Source organism: Macaca nemestrina, chromosome 5, assembly GCF_043159975.1.
Source record: "Macaca nemestrina isolate mMacNem1 chromosome 5, mMacNem.hap1, whole genome shotgun sequence".
Classification (NCBI taxonomy): Eukaryota; Metazoa; Chordata; class Mammalia; order Primates; family Cercopithecidae; genus Macaca; species Macaca nemestrina.
Window position 1 is genome coordinate 112,519,043 of NC_092129.1, and position 16,458 is coordinate 112,535,500.

The 16,458-nt window shown below is 44.3% G+C and overlaps 1 protein-coding gene across 4 annotated transcripts in view; it reads left to right on the forward strand.

The window, feature by feature from the left end:
• Positions 1-11,649, forward strand: part of LOC105479448 (solute carrier family 17 member 5) — a 61,334-nt gene extending 49,685 nt beyond the window's left edge. For all 4 annotated transcript variants that reach the window (XM_071096843.1, XM_071096846.1, XM_071096845.1 and 1 more), the window contains 2 exons: positions 3,458-3,548; positions 9,824-11,649. In XM_071096843.1, coding sequence (XP_070952944.1) covers positions 3,458-3,548; positions 9,824-9,961 — 229 coding nt within the window. In that variant the 3' untranslated portion in view covers positions 9,962-11,649. The remainder of the gene's footprint in view (positions 1-3,457; positions 3,549-9,823) is intronic.
• The last annotated feature ends 4,809 nt before the right edge of the window (positions 11,650-16,458 follow it).

Consider the following 16,458-nt stretch of genomic DNA (forward strand, 5'->3'; position numbering starts at 1 on the left):
TTTGAGACGGAGTTTCGCTCTTGTTGCCCAGGCTGGAGTGCAATGCTGCGATCTCGGCTCACCACAACCTCCGCCTCTTGGGTTCAGCTCAAAATCGAAATTATTTATCTCCCTTAGAGTGTGTGTGTGTGTGTGTGTGTGTGTGTGTGTGTGTGTGTGTGTTTAAACCTTGCAGTTCTAGCTCAAAGGATAACTTTCTTATATTTTGATTCAGCTCTTCAGATGAGCTTTTTAGTTTCTCTTTTCCAACTGGGATTTCTTGGTTCAAAGCACACCAGTTATTTCTAGTTGCAGGAGTCTTGGCTACGTGGCTACGTATCTTATTGGGGGTTACATATCTTATGTTTTTCATAGTTGGGCCCATTCAGTGTAACACTCTACTAGTTAGAACAGGAGCACTCGAGGACCATAAACAAGCATTCAACACCAGGGCTTGTGGTGAAAAGTGAAGCATGAGAAAATTTATCTTTCCTACAGATTGGGTTCCGTGATTACTGTTTTTTTTGTTTTGTTTTGTTTTTTTAACAAGGTAGCATTGTAGATTATAACATTATAATATTAAGTACTGATTCAGAATCAGACAAATTGGGTGACATTTTATGGGTTTTTTTCATCTGTAAAATGAAGATAATCCAGCTGGTTGCGGTGGCTCTCACCTGTAATCCCAAGACTTTGGAAGGCCAAGGTAGGATGATCACTTGGACCCAGCAGTTCAAGACCTGGCTGGACAATATAGCAAGACCCCATCTCTAAAAAAATTAATAAAATTTTAAAATTTAAAAAATAAAATGAAAATAATCGTACCTCATGGGGTTGATTTTATAATTAAAATGATATAATATGATATATAAAACCCTTATAAACATGTCTGATATAAGGTTTTCCAATAAAAAGTAAATAGATACAAGGTTTTCCAATAAATAATATTCCTATTAACATATAAATGTGTACTTGGATTTTATAGGCCTTTACTTCTATAGACTGAAATAGAGATTTTATTTTATTAATTTATTATTTTTTGAGACAGGGTCACCCCCTGTCACCCAGGCTGGAGTGCAGTAGCAAGATCATGGCTCACTGCAGTCTAAAGCAATCCTCCTGCAATCCTCCCACCTCAGCCTCCTGAGTAGCAGGTCTACAGCGTGAGCCACCACACCCAGCTAATTTTTGTGTGTGTTTTTTTATTTTTTGTAGAGAGAGGGTTTCACCATGTTGCCCAGGCTGGTCTCAAACTCCTGGGCTCAAGCAATTCACCCACCTCGGCCTCCCAAAATGCTGGGATTACAGGCATGCACCACCACACCTGGCCCCAAAATAGAGATTTTTCTATGGTAATTTTGTTGCCCGGATTCATGGGAATTAGATAGATTTTCAGCTATTAATTCCAGTAGTGTTCCAACAGCACAGACTCCAGACTGAGTCCATACAACTTGTTTTCTTCCAAGTAGTCATCAATCTTTCATGGCCTGTCCTGGCCAAGTGAAATATAAGTACTTGAATGAGCTTCTTGTTGCTGACATTTAGAATTTCACGGCATTCGTCTGCACTTAATATCTGTCACTGGAAAGGCTGGCAGCATTGCAGTTGACTCCTCTTACTGCCAAGGTGTTAATGGTTTAAAAAGAAAAAAAAAAAAGAGAGGCTCTGCCAAGCTTGGTTAATTTAGATACACTCCCTAAAGGGGATAAGCCAAAAAGATCTGTGCCTCATGGTTTTGTTATAGTGCTGTGTGTATGCACAAGTCTTGAACATAAAACTTTGTGATCTTTATACATAACCAAATTAGTTAAGCAGAATTTTTTTAACTGAACTCCTCCGCCACCTTTAAGTGTTTTTTTTTATTTGTTTGTTTGTTTGTTTTACCAAAAACATGAAACCTAAATCTAATGAACGCCCTAGGATTTAGAGTCTAGAAACTATCAGTGTACAGGAAATACAGGAGGTATAAGATTATGCAAAACGATACCTAAGAGATACAATCTTCACAGTCCAGAATTCATGAATATATACAGGACAAACATCCTAGTAAAGAGACAGCAATTTTAGGCCGGGTGCAGTGGCTTACACCTATAATCCCAGCACTATGGAAGGCCGAGGTGGGCGGATCACCTGAGGTCAGGAGTTCGAGACCAGCCTGACCAACAAGGTGAAACCCCGTTTCTACTAAAAATACAAAATTACCCAGGTATGGTGGTGCATGCCTGTAATCCCAGCTACTCAGGAGGCTGAGGCAGGAGAATCACTTGAACCGGGGAGGTGGAAGTTGCAGTGAGCTGAGATCATGCCATTGCACTCCAGTCTGGGCAACAAAAGCGAAACTCTGTCTCCAGAAAAAAAAAAAGAGGCAGCAATTTAAAAAATGAATGATTGGGCCAGGTACAGTGGCTCACACCTGTAATCCCAGCACTTTGGGAGGCCGAGGCAGGTGGATCACCTGAGATCAGGAGTTCAAGACCAGCCTGACCTACATGGCACGTGCATGTAGTCCCAGCTACTCAGGAAGCTGAAACAGAAGAATCACTTGAACCCGGGAGGCGGAGGTTGCAATGAGCCGAGATTGCGCCACTGTACTCCAGCCTGGGTAACAGAGACTCCATCTCAAAAAAAAAAGCAAATTAATGGAACAAGTAAATTGTATGTTTTATATGATCTCATGTCTATAATAATATACTCGAAATATATAGAGATAGCAAAAAATATTTAGGATATTACAAAAATGTTAATGTGGATTATCTCTATGAGGAAGAATTATAGGATTATAGGTAATTTTACTTATTTTTTCTTTTTTCTTATTAATTTTCAAAAATTAATTACAATTGAATTTTCAAATCAGGAAATAAACTTTTTTTTAACTTAAAAAACTTTAAGCTAGACATGCCATGCTTTCTGTAGGAAAATGATATCTCAGAACTTTCCTATATCGTTATAAAAGGGGTTATTTCCATGGCTGTGTTCCTCTATGTAATGTTAAAATGCTACTTAACTATTGAAATGCAAGTTTTTCACCAGCTGAATATAAAATCCCATTTCAATAGGACATTTTATTTAGACATAAAATTTCACAAGAACACAACCTGGAGCAGAATAGCTGTCTATTGAAAGAAGCGGCCAGGCGCGGTGGCTCACATTTGTAATCCCAGCACTTTGGGAGGCTGAGGCAGGCAGATCACTTGAGGTCAGGAGCTCGAGACCAGCCTGGCCAACATGGTGAAACCCCGGCTCTACTAAAAATACAAAACTAGCCCAGCATGATGGTGCATGCCTGTAGTCCCCGCTACTCAGGAGGCTAAGGCACGCTTGAACCCGGGAGGCAGAGGCTGCAGTGAGCTGAGATCATGCCACTGCCCTCCAGCCTGGGCCACAGAGTGAGACTGTCTCGAAAAAAAAGAAGAAGGAAAGAATGAAGCTGTTTAAATGTGTAGCACAATAATAAACTTCTATGAAAATGTTTCCACAGGTATGCTGGTATCCTCCTGGGCATCACAAATACATTTGCCACTATTCCAGGAATGATTGGGCCCGTCATTGCTAAAAGTCTGACCCCTGATGTAAGTAGATAATTTGCTTGTAAACTGGAAAGGTTTTGGAGCTGCACATCTGTGTCAAAGTTCAGTGTATTTTAATTAAGTGTAAAATTCTAAATGTTCTTATGAAATTCTTTTTAGCAACAAAAAGCTAAATGCCTTAATGGATGGGAAAGTATATTTTCAAAGAACACTTTTTGGATTTTAGACAGAACAATAGAACTAAGTCAAATGAAGACGTAGCTGAAACCACACAAGTAGTTAAAAGTTTTGATATTGGCGGGACGTGGTGGCTTATGCCTGTAATCCCAGCACTTTGGGAGGCCGAGGCAGGCGGATCACGAGGTCGGGAGTTCAACACCAGCCTCGCCAACATGGTGAAACCCCTTCTCTACTCAAAATACAAAAATTAGCCAGGTGTGGTGGCACGTGCCTGCAGTCCCCTACTCAGGAAGCTGAGGCGGGAGAATCCCTTGAACCTGGGAGGCGGAGGTTGCAGTAAACCGAGACCATGCCATTGCACTCCAGCCTGGGTGACAGAGTAAGATCCCATCTCAGAAAAAGCTGTGATATTATACTAGACAAATAATTTTTGGTTTTGATTTGAACAAATAAAAATTGACAGTGTAAAATTATTCAAAAAGTAGGCCCATGAAGGCGAGGTATCAGGAAATCATGTGAGAATTAATGAGGAAAAGTTGAAATAACCGAGAATGTTTAGAGGACCAGAAAATTTGGGAAGACCTAAAAGGTGTCTTCACATATTTGAAAGGCTACTAAATGTAAGATGGATACTTATTCTCAGCAGTTCCACAAAGACAGATTGAGAGAAGTTATAAAGAGACACTGGGAAAATTCTTTGTTCAAAGCTGTTACTTGATGGAATGAGCCACCTTAAGGGTTAGTAACCCCTGAAACAGTCAAACATTTATTCAACAGGCATTTCTTAGGTGCTTATTAATATGCTAGATACATGGCCAGGCACAGTGGCTCACACCTATAATCCCAGCACTTTGGGAGGCCGAGGCGGGCAGATCACCTGAGGTCAGGAGTGTGAGACCAGCCTGGCCAACATGGTGAAACCCCATCTCTACTAAAAATACAAAAAAGTAGCCGGACTTTGTGGCTTGCACCTATAATCCCAGCTACTCAGGAGGCTCAGGCAGAAGAATCGCTTGAACCTGGGAGGTAGAGGTTGCAGTGAGCTGAGATCATGCCATTGCATTCCAGCCTGGGTGACAAGAGCAAAACTCTGTCTCAAAATAAATAAATAAATAAGGCCTCAAAGGCCCCTTTCAACTTTGATTTTCTAACCTTCAAAAAAGGTATATAAGGTATTCTTTAAGAGGCTAACTCAAACCTCTGAAAGAGGTAATTTTCTCTTTTGTCTCTGTGATAAAATTAACGCCATGTGTAATCCTTAGAATTTCAGGACATACGGCCGGGCGCAGTGGTTCACGCCTGTAATCCCAGCACTTTGGGAGGCTGAGGCGGGCGGATCACAGAGTCAGGAGATCAAGACCATCCTGGCCAACATGGTGAAACCCTGTCTCTACTAAAAATACAAAAATTAGCCGGGTGTGGTGGCAGGCTCCTGTAGTCCCAGCTACTCAGGAGGCTGAGGCATGAGAATTGCTCGAACCCAGGAGGTGGAGGTTGCAGTGAGCCGAGATCGCCACTGCACTCCAGTCTGGCAACACAATGACACTCCTTCTCAAAAAAAAAAAAAAGAATTCCAGGATATACTTACAGACTTTCTTATTACCAAATATACTGATTTCAGACATATATATGTTCCCCACAAATAGTGTTCCTATTTCTTCTCCACATCTACCGTTTCTAATTCCTTAAGTGATGCAGTACCTCCCTGTTACTATTTCCTCTCACTTAATAAAAAGGAATGTTGTAGAAATGCTTTTTCTAAAGTTCTGTGTCTCAATATAGACATGTCCAAAATGTTTAACATTATCCTTGTCCTCATGGAGTGGGGTGGCAACACCAGAACCTAAGTCAGCACACTACCATGTGTTAGTTTCACTTACTGATAATGCCAGCGCTTCTGCTAGGGAAATATGGATTCCTGATTAAAGTCTTTTATGTTTACAAGTGGGAACTGCGCCTGATTTGGGATATGTTATAGCATTTGTTTAATGCTGTTAAAAAGATATCACTGTTTTAGCTGGGTGTGGTTTGCACCTATAGTCCCAGCTACTTAGAAGGCTAAAGCAGGAGGATGCATGAGCCCAGGGGTTTGAGGCTGTAGTGAGCTATGATCACGCCTCTACACTCCAGCCTGGGTGAGAGCAGGAGACCCTGTCTCAAAAAAATAAATAAAATAAAACTTATTTTATTTTATTTTATTTTATTTTCGAGATGGAGTTGCACTCTGTTACACAGTTTGGAGTACAGTGGTGCAGTCTCAGCTCACTGCAACCTCTGCCTCCCAAGTTCAAGCGATTCTCCTGCCTCAGCCTCCTGAGTAGCTGGGACTATAGGCACCCACCACCATGCCCGGCTAATTTTTGTTTTTGGTTTGTGTGTGTGTTTTTTGAGACGGAGTTTCACTCTTGTTGCCCAGGCTGGAGTGCAATGGCGCGATCTCAGCTCACCATAACCTCTGCCTCCCGGGTTCCAGCGATTCTCCTGCCTCAGCCTCCCAAATAGCTGGGATCACAGGCATGCGCCACCACACCCAGCTAATTTTGTATTTTTAATAGAGATAGAGCTTCTCCATGTTGGTCAGGCTGGTTTCGAACTCCCAACCTCAGGTGATCCGCCTGCCTCGGCCTCCCAAAGTGCTGGGATTACAGGACTGAGCCACCGCACCTGGCCAAAGAAAACTCTAAAGTTTATTATTTTAAAAAAGGAAAAGCACACACTTGCCTTCACAATTGTAATTTCTTTTTTTTTTTTTTTTTTTTTTTTTTTTTTTTTTTTGAGACGAAGTCTCACTTGTCCCCCAGGTTGGAGGGCAGTGGCGTGATCTCAGCTCACTGCAACCTTCGCCTCCCAGGTTCAAACGATTCTCCTGCCTCAGCCTCCCAAGTAGCTAGTACTACAGGCAAGTGCCACCACACCCGGCTAATTTTTGTATTTTTAATACAGGTGGGGTTTCACCATGTTGGCCAGGCTGGTCTCGAACTCCTGACCTCAAATGATCCACCCGCCTCAGCCTCCCAAAGTGCTGGGATATCAGGCGTGAGCCACCGCACCTAGCCTGTAATTTCTTACTTTATGGAATGAGCACTGCCTCAAAAACTTTGTGGCATGAGTCAGCATATAAATAAATAATGCAATAATTAAAATTCAAAGTGTGTCTGAGGTTCGATGTTGTTATAAACAAAACAGTATTCTCCAAAAACTGGTGGAATTTTTGTTAAAAAACAAACTAGGAGCTGTGTGAGACTTCTAGTACAATGATTGATTTTAAGTTCACTCATTGCCTTCAGATAACACTGAAGTATTATTTTATCCCAGAGACCACACAGGGCAGCTTTGTCTTAGTAATCCTAAGAAGCTGTTTCAAACATTTTTCTGGTATAAGATGTAATTATTGACTGATTGCTCAGCAGAATTTAAGATGAGTATCTAAGACTTTTTTTCACTAAAATGCATTCATCTCAGACAAGTATAACCACCACAGGGTGTTTCTTTCTGCATGTTTCTCCTGTTTTCCCAAATAAATGACCTCCTACTGGCTTCCCAGTGCCTTCTCTTTCACTTCCTCATTGCTAGTTCTACTGCTTGTTTGGTTTTGTTTGTTTTTTGAGACAGGGTCTCCATCGCCCGGACTAGAGTGCGGTGGCGCGATCATGGCTCACTGCAGCCTCAACCTCCCCAGGCTCAGGTGATCTTCTTACCTCAGCCTCCCAAGTAGCTAGGACTGCAGGTGTGCACCATCATGTCCGGCTAATTTTTCCATTTTTTGTAGAGATGGGGTTTCACCACCTCACCCACGCTGGTCTCAAACTCCTGGGCTCAAGGTATCCACCTACCTCGGCCTCCCAAAGTGCTGGGATTACAGGCATCCACCATGCCTGGTCTACTTGTTTGTTTGTTTGTTTGTTTGTTTCTTGTGAGACAGAGTCTCACTCTGTTGCCCAGGCTGGAGTGCAATGGCACAGTCTCAGCTCACTGCAAACTCCACTTCCTGGGTTCACGCCATTCTCCTGCCTCGGCCTCCCAGGTAGCTGGGATTACAGGCACTGGCCAACACACCTGGCTAATTTTTTGTATTTTTAGTAGAGACGGGGTTTCACCCTGTTAGCCAGGATGGTCTCGATCTCCTGATGTCGTGATCTGCCCACCTCGGCCTCCCAAAGTGCTGGGATTACAGGCATGAGCCACTGCACCCAGCCTGGTTTTTGTTTTGTTTTGTTTTGTTTTTTTGAGACAGAGTTTTGCTCTTGTTCCCCAAGCTGGAGTGCAATGGCATGACCTCAGCTCACCGCAACCTCCGCCTCCTGGGTTCAAGCAATTCTCCTGCCTCAGCCTCCTGAGTAACTGGGATTACAGGCGCCTGCCACCACACCTGGCTAATTTTTGTATTTTTAGTAGAGACAGGGTCTCGCCATGTTGGCCACGCTGGCCTTGAACTCCTGACCTCAGGTGATCCAGCCACCTTGGCCTCCCAAAGTGCAGGGATTACAGGCATGAGCCACCACACCCAGCCCGTTTTTTTGTTTTGTTTTGTTTTGTTTTTGAGATGGAGTCTCGCTCTGTTGCCCAGGCTGGAGTGCAGTGGTTCAATCTCGGCTCACTGCAAGCTCCGCCTCCCGGGTTCACGCCATTCTCCTGCCTCAGCCTCTCGAGTAGCTGGGACTACAGGCGCCGGCCACCATGCCCGGCTCGTTTTTTATATTTTTAATATAGAGAGAGACAGGGTTTCACCGTGTTAGCCAGGATGGTCTCGATCTGACCTCATGATCCACCCACCTTGGCCTCCCAAAGTGCTGGGATTACAGGCAGGAGCCACCGCGCCCGGCCGTGTGTGTGTGTGTGTGTGTGTGTATGTGTGTTTTTTTTAAATGCTGCAAATATAGTCACCACTCTGGTTAGACTGAAATTGAAAAAATCCAAAAAATGGTTGTTAAAGGTAGTCACATGACCCAGAAATTTGGATAACTGTCTGATATTTTTATGCCACAGGATTGGATTATACACTGAACAGTTGTCTTACTGGCAGATCCCATGTTATATCCTGCTTTATGTGCCATTCAAGATCTTTTATACTTGCCAGGCCTCTCTCTGATGTGGCAGATCCTCAGAGCTGAACTTGAGTTCATCTTAACCATATTTACTTGATCCACCTGACACCTTTCACCTAAGACCCTGGGAGACCATGCACAGGCTAAAACTTTCTTAGTGTTAGTGTTAGTCAGGCATGATTCGGGGACATACCAGTATACTTTTTATTGAAGTATATCTATCTACAGTAAACTTTTTATTGAAGTATAACTTTTTTTAAATGCACAAATCTAGGCCAGGCGTGGTGCCTCACACCTGTAATACCATCACTGTGGGAGGCTGAGGCGAGCAGACCACTTGAGCCCAGGAGTTCAAGACCAGCCTGGGAAACATGGCAAAACCCCATCTCCACTAAAAAAAAAAATTAAAATTAAAAAAGCAAAGAAAATTAGCCAGGCATGGTGGCATGCACCTTTAATCCCAGCTCCTTGGAAAGCTGAGTTGGGAGAACCGCCTCAGCCCAGAAAGTGGAGGCTGCAGTGAGCCGAGATTGCGCCACTGCATTCCAGCCTGGGTGACAGAGTGAGACTCTGTCTCAAAAATAAAAACAAAAATAAATGAATGCACAAATCTAAAGTGTACAGCTAGATGAATTTCCACAAAGTTAATACAGCTGTGTAACCAGCACCCAATCAAGAAACAGAGTATTACCTCCCTCAGTAAGATCCCGGGTACCACTTCCTGCTATTCTTTCTTCAGCCTCAGCAAGAGGAACCACTCTCCCAACTTTTAACCCCATAGATTAGTATGGTCTGACTTTGAGCTTTATGTAAACGGAATCATTTAGTATGTACCCTTTTTGTCTGGCTTCTGTTGCTTCACATTTTGTTTGTGAGCTGTATTTATGATGTTGTAGCCCATTCTCATTGCTGTACCGTATTCCATTGAACAACTATACCATTGTCCTACTGCTGGTGGACATTTGGGTTGTTTCAGGGATGGGGCTTTTATGAATAATGTGGCTGTTTTAACAGTCTTGTGACATCATCTTTTTAATGAAGTGAACTACAAACAAAATTTTATTTCACTTGCATTTTTTTCTTTCTGTACAGAACACTGTTGGAGAATGGCAAACCGTGTTCTATATTGCTGCTGCTATTAACGTTTTTGGTGCCATTTTCTTTACACTATTCGCCAAAGGTGAAGTACAAAACTGGGCTCTCGATGATCACCATGGACACAGACACTGAAGGAACCAATAAATAATCCTGCCTCTATTAATGTATTTTTATTTATCATGTAACCTCAAAGTGCCTTCGGTATTGTGTAAGCATTCTATGTCTTTTTAATTGTACTTGTATTAGATTTTTAAGGCCTGTAATCATGAAGTATCACTAGTTGCCAGATTAATAAAATGAACCGTGTTTAATTGTGAGTAATATATATGCTAGGACTTCTACTTTAGGTTCACATACCTGCCTGCAAGTCGGGCAACATGAAGTAGGAGAGTTCCGTTGATTTTTTAGGGCCATACTTAAGGGAATGAGCTGAAACAGAGCTCTGAATACCTTTGCCTAATTAAACTAGATGATAATTCTCAGGTATTGATAAACACCTGTTGTTCACTTTCCTCATAAAAATTGTCAGGTCTCTCTGACACTTAGATCTCAAACTTTAGCATCTCCGTGGAGCTGCCATCCACTGTATAATTTGGCCTGGCAACGAGACTGGGGGGAGTGTACCCAGGCAGCTGCCAGGCACTCCCTCCCTGGCTTCAGGGTCAGAGTGCCCAGCATTTATCAGAGGCAGCATCCAAGCCCAGAGCCAGTGTTGACTCTTCGGCTGGTGCCTTTCCTCTGAGGGGCTATTAATGTGTAGATAAAGCCCTGAGTAGGCAGGAGCAGTGAGATCCACTGCTGTGGTCTTGATACATCCTCAGACTTTCCCTTCCCAGCACAGAGGAATATCGGCTGGCATGCAACCTGCAAAAGAAAAGTGCGAAGCGGCCGGGCATGGTGGCTCACGCCTGTAATCCCAATACTTTGGGAAGCCGAGGTGGTCGAATCACGAGATCAGGAGTTCAAGACCAGCCTGGCCAGCATGGTGAAACCCCGTCTCTACTAAAAATACAAACAATTAGCTGGGCATGGTTGCGGGCGCCTGTAATCCCAGATACTCAGGAGGCTGAGGTAGGAGAATCACTTGAACCCAGGAGGTGGAGGTTGCAGTGAGCCAAGGTCGCACCACTGCACTCCAGCCTGGGCGATGGAGCAAGACTCCATCTCAAAAAAAAAATAAAAAAGAAAAGTGCGATGCCCAGTCCATCACAAATAAGATCATCCTAGTTTAAATCTACTCTCACATGGACCACAGTATACATTTCTAAGTGCTGTGTTTTGTTTGTTTGTATTTTGTAGAGATGGGGTCTCGTTTTGTTGCCCAGGCTGGTTTTGAACTCCTGACTTCAAGCGATCCTCCTGCCTCGGCCTCACAAAGTGTTGAGACTACAGGCACGAGCCACTGTGCCCAGCCTGTTCTGTGTTTTTTAAGCTGCAGGAGAATTTTTTTAAAAACTAATTCTCACTATTTGTTCAGTCTGTCTTCATCGAAGTTTGTGGTTGCAGTTTAAAGTTAAAGTGACTTTTAAAGGCCACATCACCTGAGACTAGGGTAATCATCTTTACTTCTGGTTCCTGAAATCATATTTTTCCAGTGGGCCATCCTCCAGTGGTTGTGGTTGTTGAGCATGCTTTCAGAGCACCTATGTGGCTTAAAACTTCGCTTATGTTTTCTGTTCAACACTACCTGTAATATTTTAAAACTGATTAATGTGATGTGAATACATTTATGTAAATTTATGTTTAAATTTGTAAATAGCTTTAAATTGCTATGGCAATGTTTCCTTTATCAATCATCAAAATAAACCTTTGTGAATTGATTTTTGGATCTGACAGTTCTGTGACATTTCCTAGTGTCCACTGTGACTCTTTGACATCTTTTCTGCATCCTGCTTGAGCCATCGTCTTCTCTACACACATTTCTGCTACCACAAAGCCAAGGAACTTGGGCCTCCTAAGGGATACTGCATCAGAAATCTCTGTTGCCGTCAACCTACCCTTCCTAGCTCTGAATAGGGTCAAACCTTCTTGCTAAAGCATATGCCCACGCTACACTGATTCTCTCTCTCCCACCTCCTCTAAGAACTTCCTTCAGTAATTCTTCTTTTTATAAATAATTGAGACAGGGTCTTGCTTTTGTTGCCCAAGCTGAGCTCAAGCGATCCTCCTGTCTCAGCCTCCCAAGTAGCTGGCATTACACAGGCATGTGCTATCACGCCCAGTTAGTAGCTCCTCTTTCATTTACTTCTTCAGTCTCTCCCCTTGTTCTTTTCCTTTTGTCTCAGATATACACACGTCTTCTCTAGTCCTTAAATAAAAATACAGACATCTCCTGGGGACATTAAATCACAAGTGTACAAAATATCTCTAATAAGAAACTGGAAAACAGTGTGTGATTTTATAGATAGATATAGATATGGATTTTCATCCATGGTTCCATGGTTCCTGACTCATAACTCCCATAGCTCTTGTTATGTTGGGTGCCTTTAGGCCTCAGAAGCAACCTCAGGAAACAGAACCTCTTTGATCCTCTCCTGCCCTCCCTTCACCTGCTGCTTTTTCTCCTAAGGCAGGAATCTTCCCCCACCATTCTGTCTTGGAACTGGTCATAAAGAAATTCTGTGGCCAGTCACGGTGGCTTACGCCTGTAATCCCAGCACTTTCGGAGGCCGAGGTGGGAGGATCACAAGGTCAGGAGTTCGAGACCAGCCTGGCCAATATGGTGAAACCCCATCTCTACTAAAAATACAAAAAAGAGCCAGGCGTGGTGGCGGGCGCCTGTGGTCCCAGCTACTCGGGAGGCTGAGGCAGGAGAATCACTTGAACCTGGGAGGCAGAGGTTACAGTGAGCCAAGATTGCACCACTGCACTCCAGCCTGGGTGACACAGCAAGACTCTGTCTCAAAAAAAAAAAAAGAAAAAAAGAAAAAGAAATTCTGTGGCCTACCCTGTTGGACTATAGGTCATAAGACCCCATGCCCACGTTTGAGAAGAGGTCCTCTCCATATCCTGGAGGAAAGAATGCCGCACAGAGAGGCCAAGAAGAATCTGGACAGGTCTTGCTGGGTTTCCCTCTGAGTTTATTAGTGTTAGATCACACCCTTTCTGTCCAATCACATTTCTTCATGGTTGTTAATCATGACTATCCAATGAAGTCTCCATAAAAGGCCTAATAAGACAGGGTTTGGGAAGCCTCCTGATAGCTGAACACATGGAGGTTCCTGGAGGGTGGCACGCCCAGAGAGGGCCTGGAAGTTCCTCATCCCTTTCCCCAGATATTGTCCTATGCGTCTCTTCATCTGTGTCCTTTGTAATATCCTTTATAATAAATGATAAACATAAATGTTTCCCTGAGTTCTTCGAACCACTCTAGCAAATTGATTGAACCAAAAGAGGTGGTTGTGAAAACCTCAACTTGAAGCCAGCAAGTCACAAGTTCCAGAAACCTAGACTTGGGACTGGGGTCTGCAGTGGTGGGCAATCTTGGGGACTGGGCCTTCCACCTGTGGGATCTGATGCTCCCTCCAGGTAGACGGTGTCAGCACTGAATTGGGAGACACCCAGCTGGTGTCTGTTGCAGAACTGATTGCTTAATTGGTGTGTGAGGAAAAACCCACACCCTTTTAATCACAGAAGTCTTCTGTGTTTATTGTTGTTGAATGAGAGATTAGAAAAAAACACATTTGGGCCGGGCGTGGTGGTTCACGCCTGTAATCCCAGCACTTTGGGAAACCGAGGTGGGTGGATCACAAGATCAGGAGATCAAGACCATCCTGACTAACACAGTGAAACCCCGCCTCTACTAAAACTACAAAAAAATTAGTTGGGCATCGTGACAGGTGCCTGTAGCTCACCTACTCGGGAGGCTGAGGCAGGAGAATGGCATGAACCTGGGAGGTGGAGCTTGCTGTGAGCCGAGATCATGCCACTGCACTCCAGCCTGGGTGACAGAGTGAGACTCTGTCTCAAAAAAAAAAAAGAAAGAAAGAAAGAAAAAAGAAAAAAACACATTTGGCCCACTGCAGTGGCTCACGCCTGTAATCCCAGCACTTTGGAAGGCTGAGGCAGGCAGATCACCAGAGGTCAGAAGTTCAAGACCAGCCTGACCAACATGGAGAAACCCCGTCTCTACTAAAAATGCAAAATTAGCCGGGCATGGTGGCGCATGTCTGTAATCCCAGCTACACAGGAGGCTGAGGCAGGAGAATCGCTTGAACCCGGGAGGCAGAGGTTGTGGTGAGCCAAGATCACACAATTGCACTCCAGCCTGGGCAACAAGAGCGAATCTCGGTCTCAAAAAAAAAAAAAAAAGAAAAAGAAAACACAGTTTGAGTGGATTTTTCCACAAACAATGGTTACCTCTGTAGAGCGAAAATCTGCAACTAGGGATAGGAAGGGGAATTAATTTTCACTTTACCAAATGTGGCAGTATGACCTATTCAAATAAATATATTGTTTGATTTATTTATTTATTTATTTCAGACGGAGTCTTGCTCTGTTGCAGGCTGGAGTGCAATGGCACAATCTCGGCTCACTGCAACCTCCACCTCCCAGGTTCAGCGATTCCCCTGCCTTGGCCTCCTGAGTAGCTGGGACTGAAGGCACGCACCACCATGCCCAGCTAATTTTTGTATTTGTAGTAGAGATGGGGTTTCACCATGTTTGCCAGGCTGGTCTCAAACTCCTGACCTTGTGATTCGCCCACCTCGGCCTCCCAAAGTGTTGAGATTACCGTGCCTGGCCAAATAATATTGTTTTAAAAACATTGCCCAAGCTGTTGTGTAATCACCGCTAGGTTTTCAGCTGCCTGCTGGACATTCCCAGCTGGCTAGTCTTGCCTGCACCTGAGACTATTTAAATCCAACCTCACTCTCCCACCCCCATTCTAAATTAAACCAGCTGTTCCTGCCACCTTCTTATTTCTCTTAAAAGCACATTTCCACAGTCACTGAGGCTTGGCCCAAAGTCGTTTTTGTTCCTCCTCCCTAGCCTCTCACCAAACCCCCTACTCTGTGTCAAAACAGCCACCTGCCGACCGGGCACGGTGGCTCACACCTGTAATCCCAGCACTTTGGGAGGCCGAGGTGGGCAGATTGCCTGAGGTCAAGAGTTTGAGACCAGCCTGGCTAACATGGTGAAACCCCTTCTCTACTAAAAATACAAAAAAATTAGCTGGGCATGGTGGCGCATGCCTTTAGTCCTACAAAATACAAAAAATTAGCTGGACATGGTGGTGCAGACCTGCGGTTCCCAGCTACTCGGGAGGCTGAGGCAGGAGAGTCTCTTCCACCCGGGAGATAGAGGTTGCAGTGAGCCAGGATCACGCCACTGCACTCCAGCCTGGGCGACAGAAGGAGACCCCGTCACAAAACAAAAACAAAAGCAGCAACAACAACAACAAAAACCCCACCTGCCTCTTCCATTTCCGTTTTTTCACGTCTCTGGAATTTTTTCTTAGTTTTGAAACAGAGTATCACTCTGTCACCCAGGCTAGAGGGCATGGCGCGATCACAGCTCGCTGCAGCCTCTACCTCGCAGGCTCAAGAGAGCCTCCCACTTCAGCCTCCAGACTAGCTGGTACTATAGGTCTGCACCACCATGCCCAGATAATTTTTGTATTTTGTAGAGATGGGCTTTCACTATGTTGTCCAGTCTAGTCTCCTGGGTTCAAGTGATCCTCCTGCCTCAGCCTTTCAAAGTGCTGGTATTACAGGTGTGAGCCACTATGTCCGGCCTGGAATTTTTTTGTTGTTGTTGTTAATCCTCCTACCAGGCCAGGCACAGTGCCTCACATCTGTAATCCCAGTACTTTGGAAGGTCAAGGTGAGTAGATGGCTTGAGCCCGGGAGTTTGAGACCAGCTTGGGCAACATGGTGAAACCTGTTCTCTACAAAATATACAAAAAATTAGCCGGGAATGGTGGTGCATACCTGTAGCCCCAGCTATTCAGGAGGCTGAGTTGGAAGAATCACTTGAGCCCAGGAGGTCGCCCAGGAGGTCAAGGCTGCAGTGAGCTGAGATCTCACTGCACTCCAGCCTGAGTGACAGAGTGAGAGTCCTTCTCAAACAAAACAAAACAAAACAAAACAAAATCTTCTGTCACCTCCTAATTAAGAGCCTAGTAGCTTTTGTTTCCACCTAGAATAGAAAAGTTAAGTGGTATCACTGCCTTTAGTCTTGCCCTCTTCCATCCCAGCTTCCCACCGGTGTTGAGTTCATCATCCCAATACAACTAATCTCTCTGATCAAGGTGCTCCCCCACGCTGAGCCCCATGGTGAGTCCCATGGCTTCCCTGGGCCTGCCCAGTAAACTCTCCCACCCAGCAGCTGTGCCCTCCTCACCCGTAAGTTCAGCCTACCCTACCCTTATCTTATGGTGAGAACAATGCCTTGTTGCAGTGATCTGGCTGCTTCACTCCCCATGCCTGCTCTCCATCTTCCCTTTCCTCTTCATACCTTTATTAATTTCCTTCCTTGGGCCTGGAACTTCTCTCTTCAACCTTGCCACCTCCTTTATGACCCCTAATTTCTTCCACCCTCCCCGATCTAGATGTGGTGTCTCCCTTTCACCTGCTAAAATGCCACATTATTTATTTATTTTTGGGTTTTCCTTTATTTTAAACTCGAGG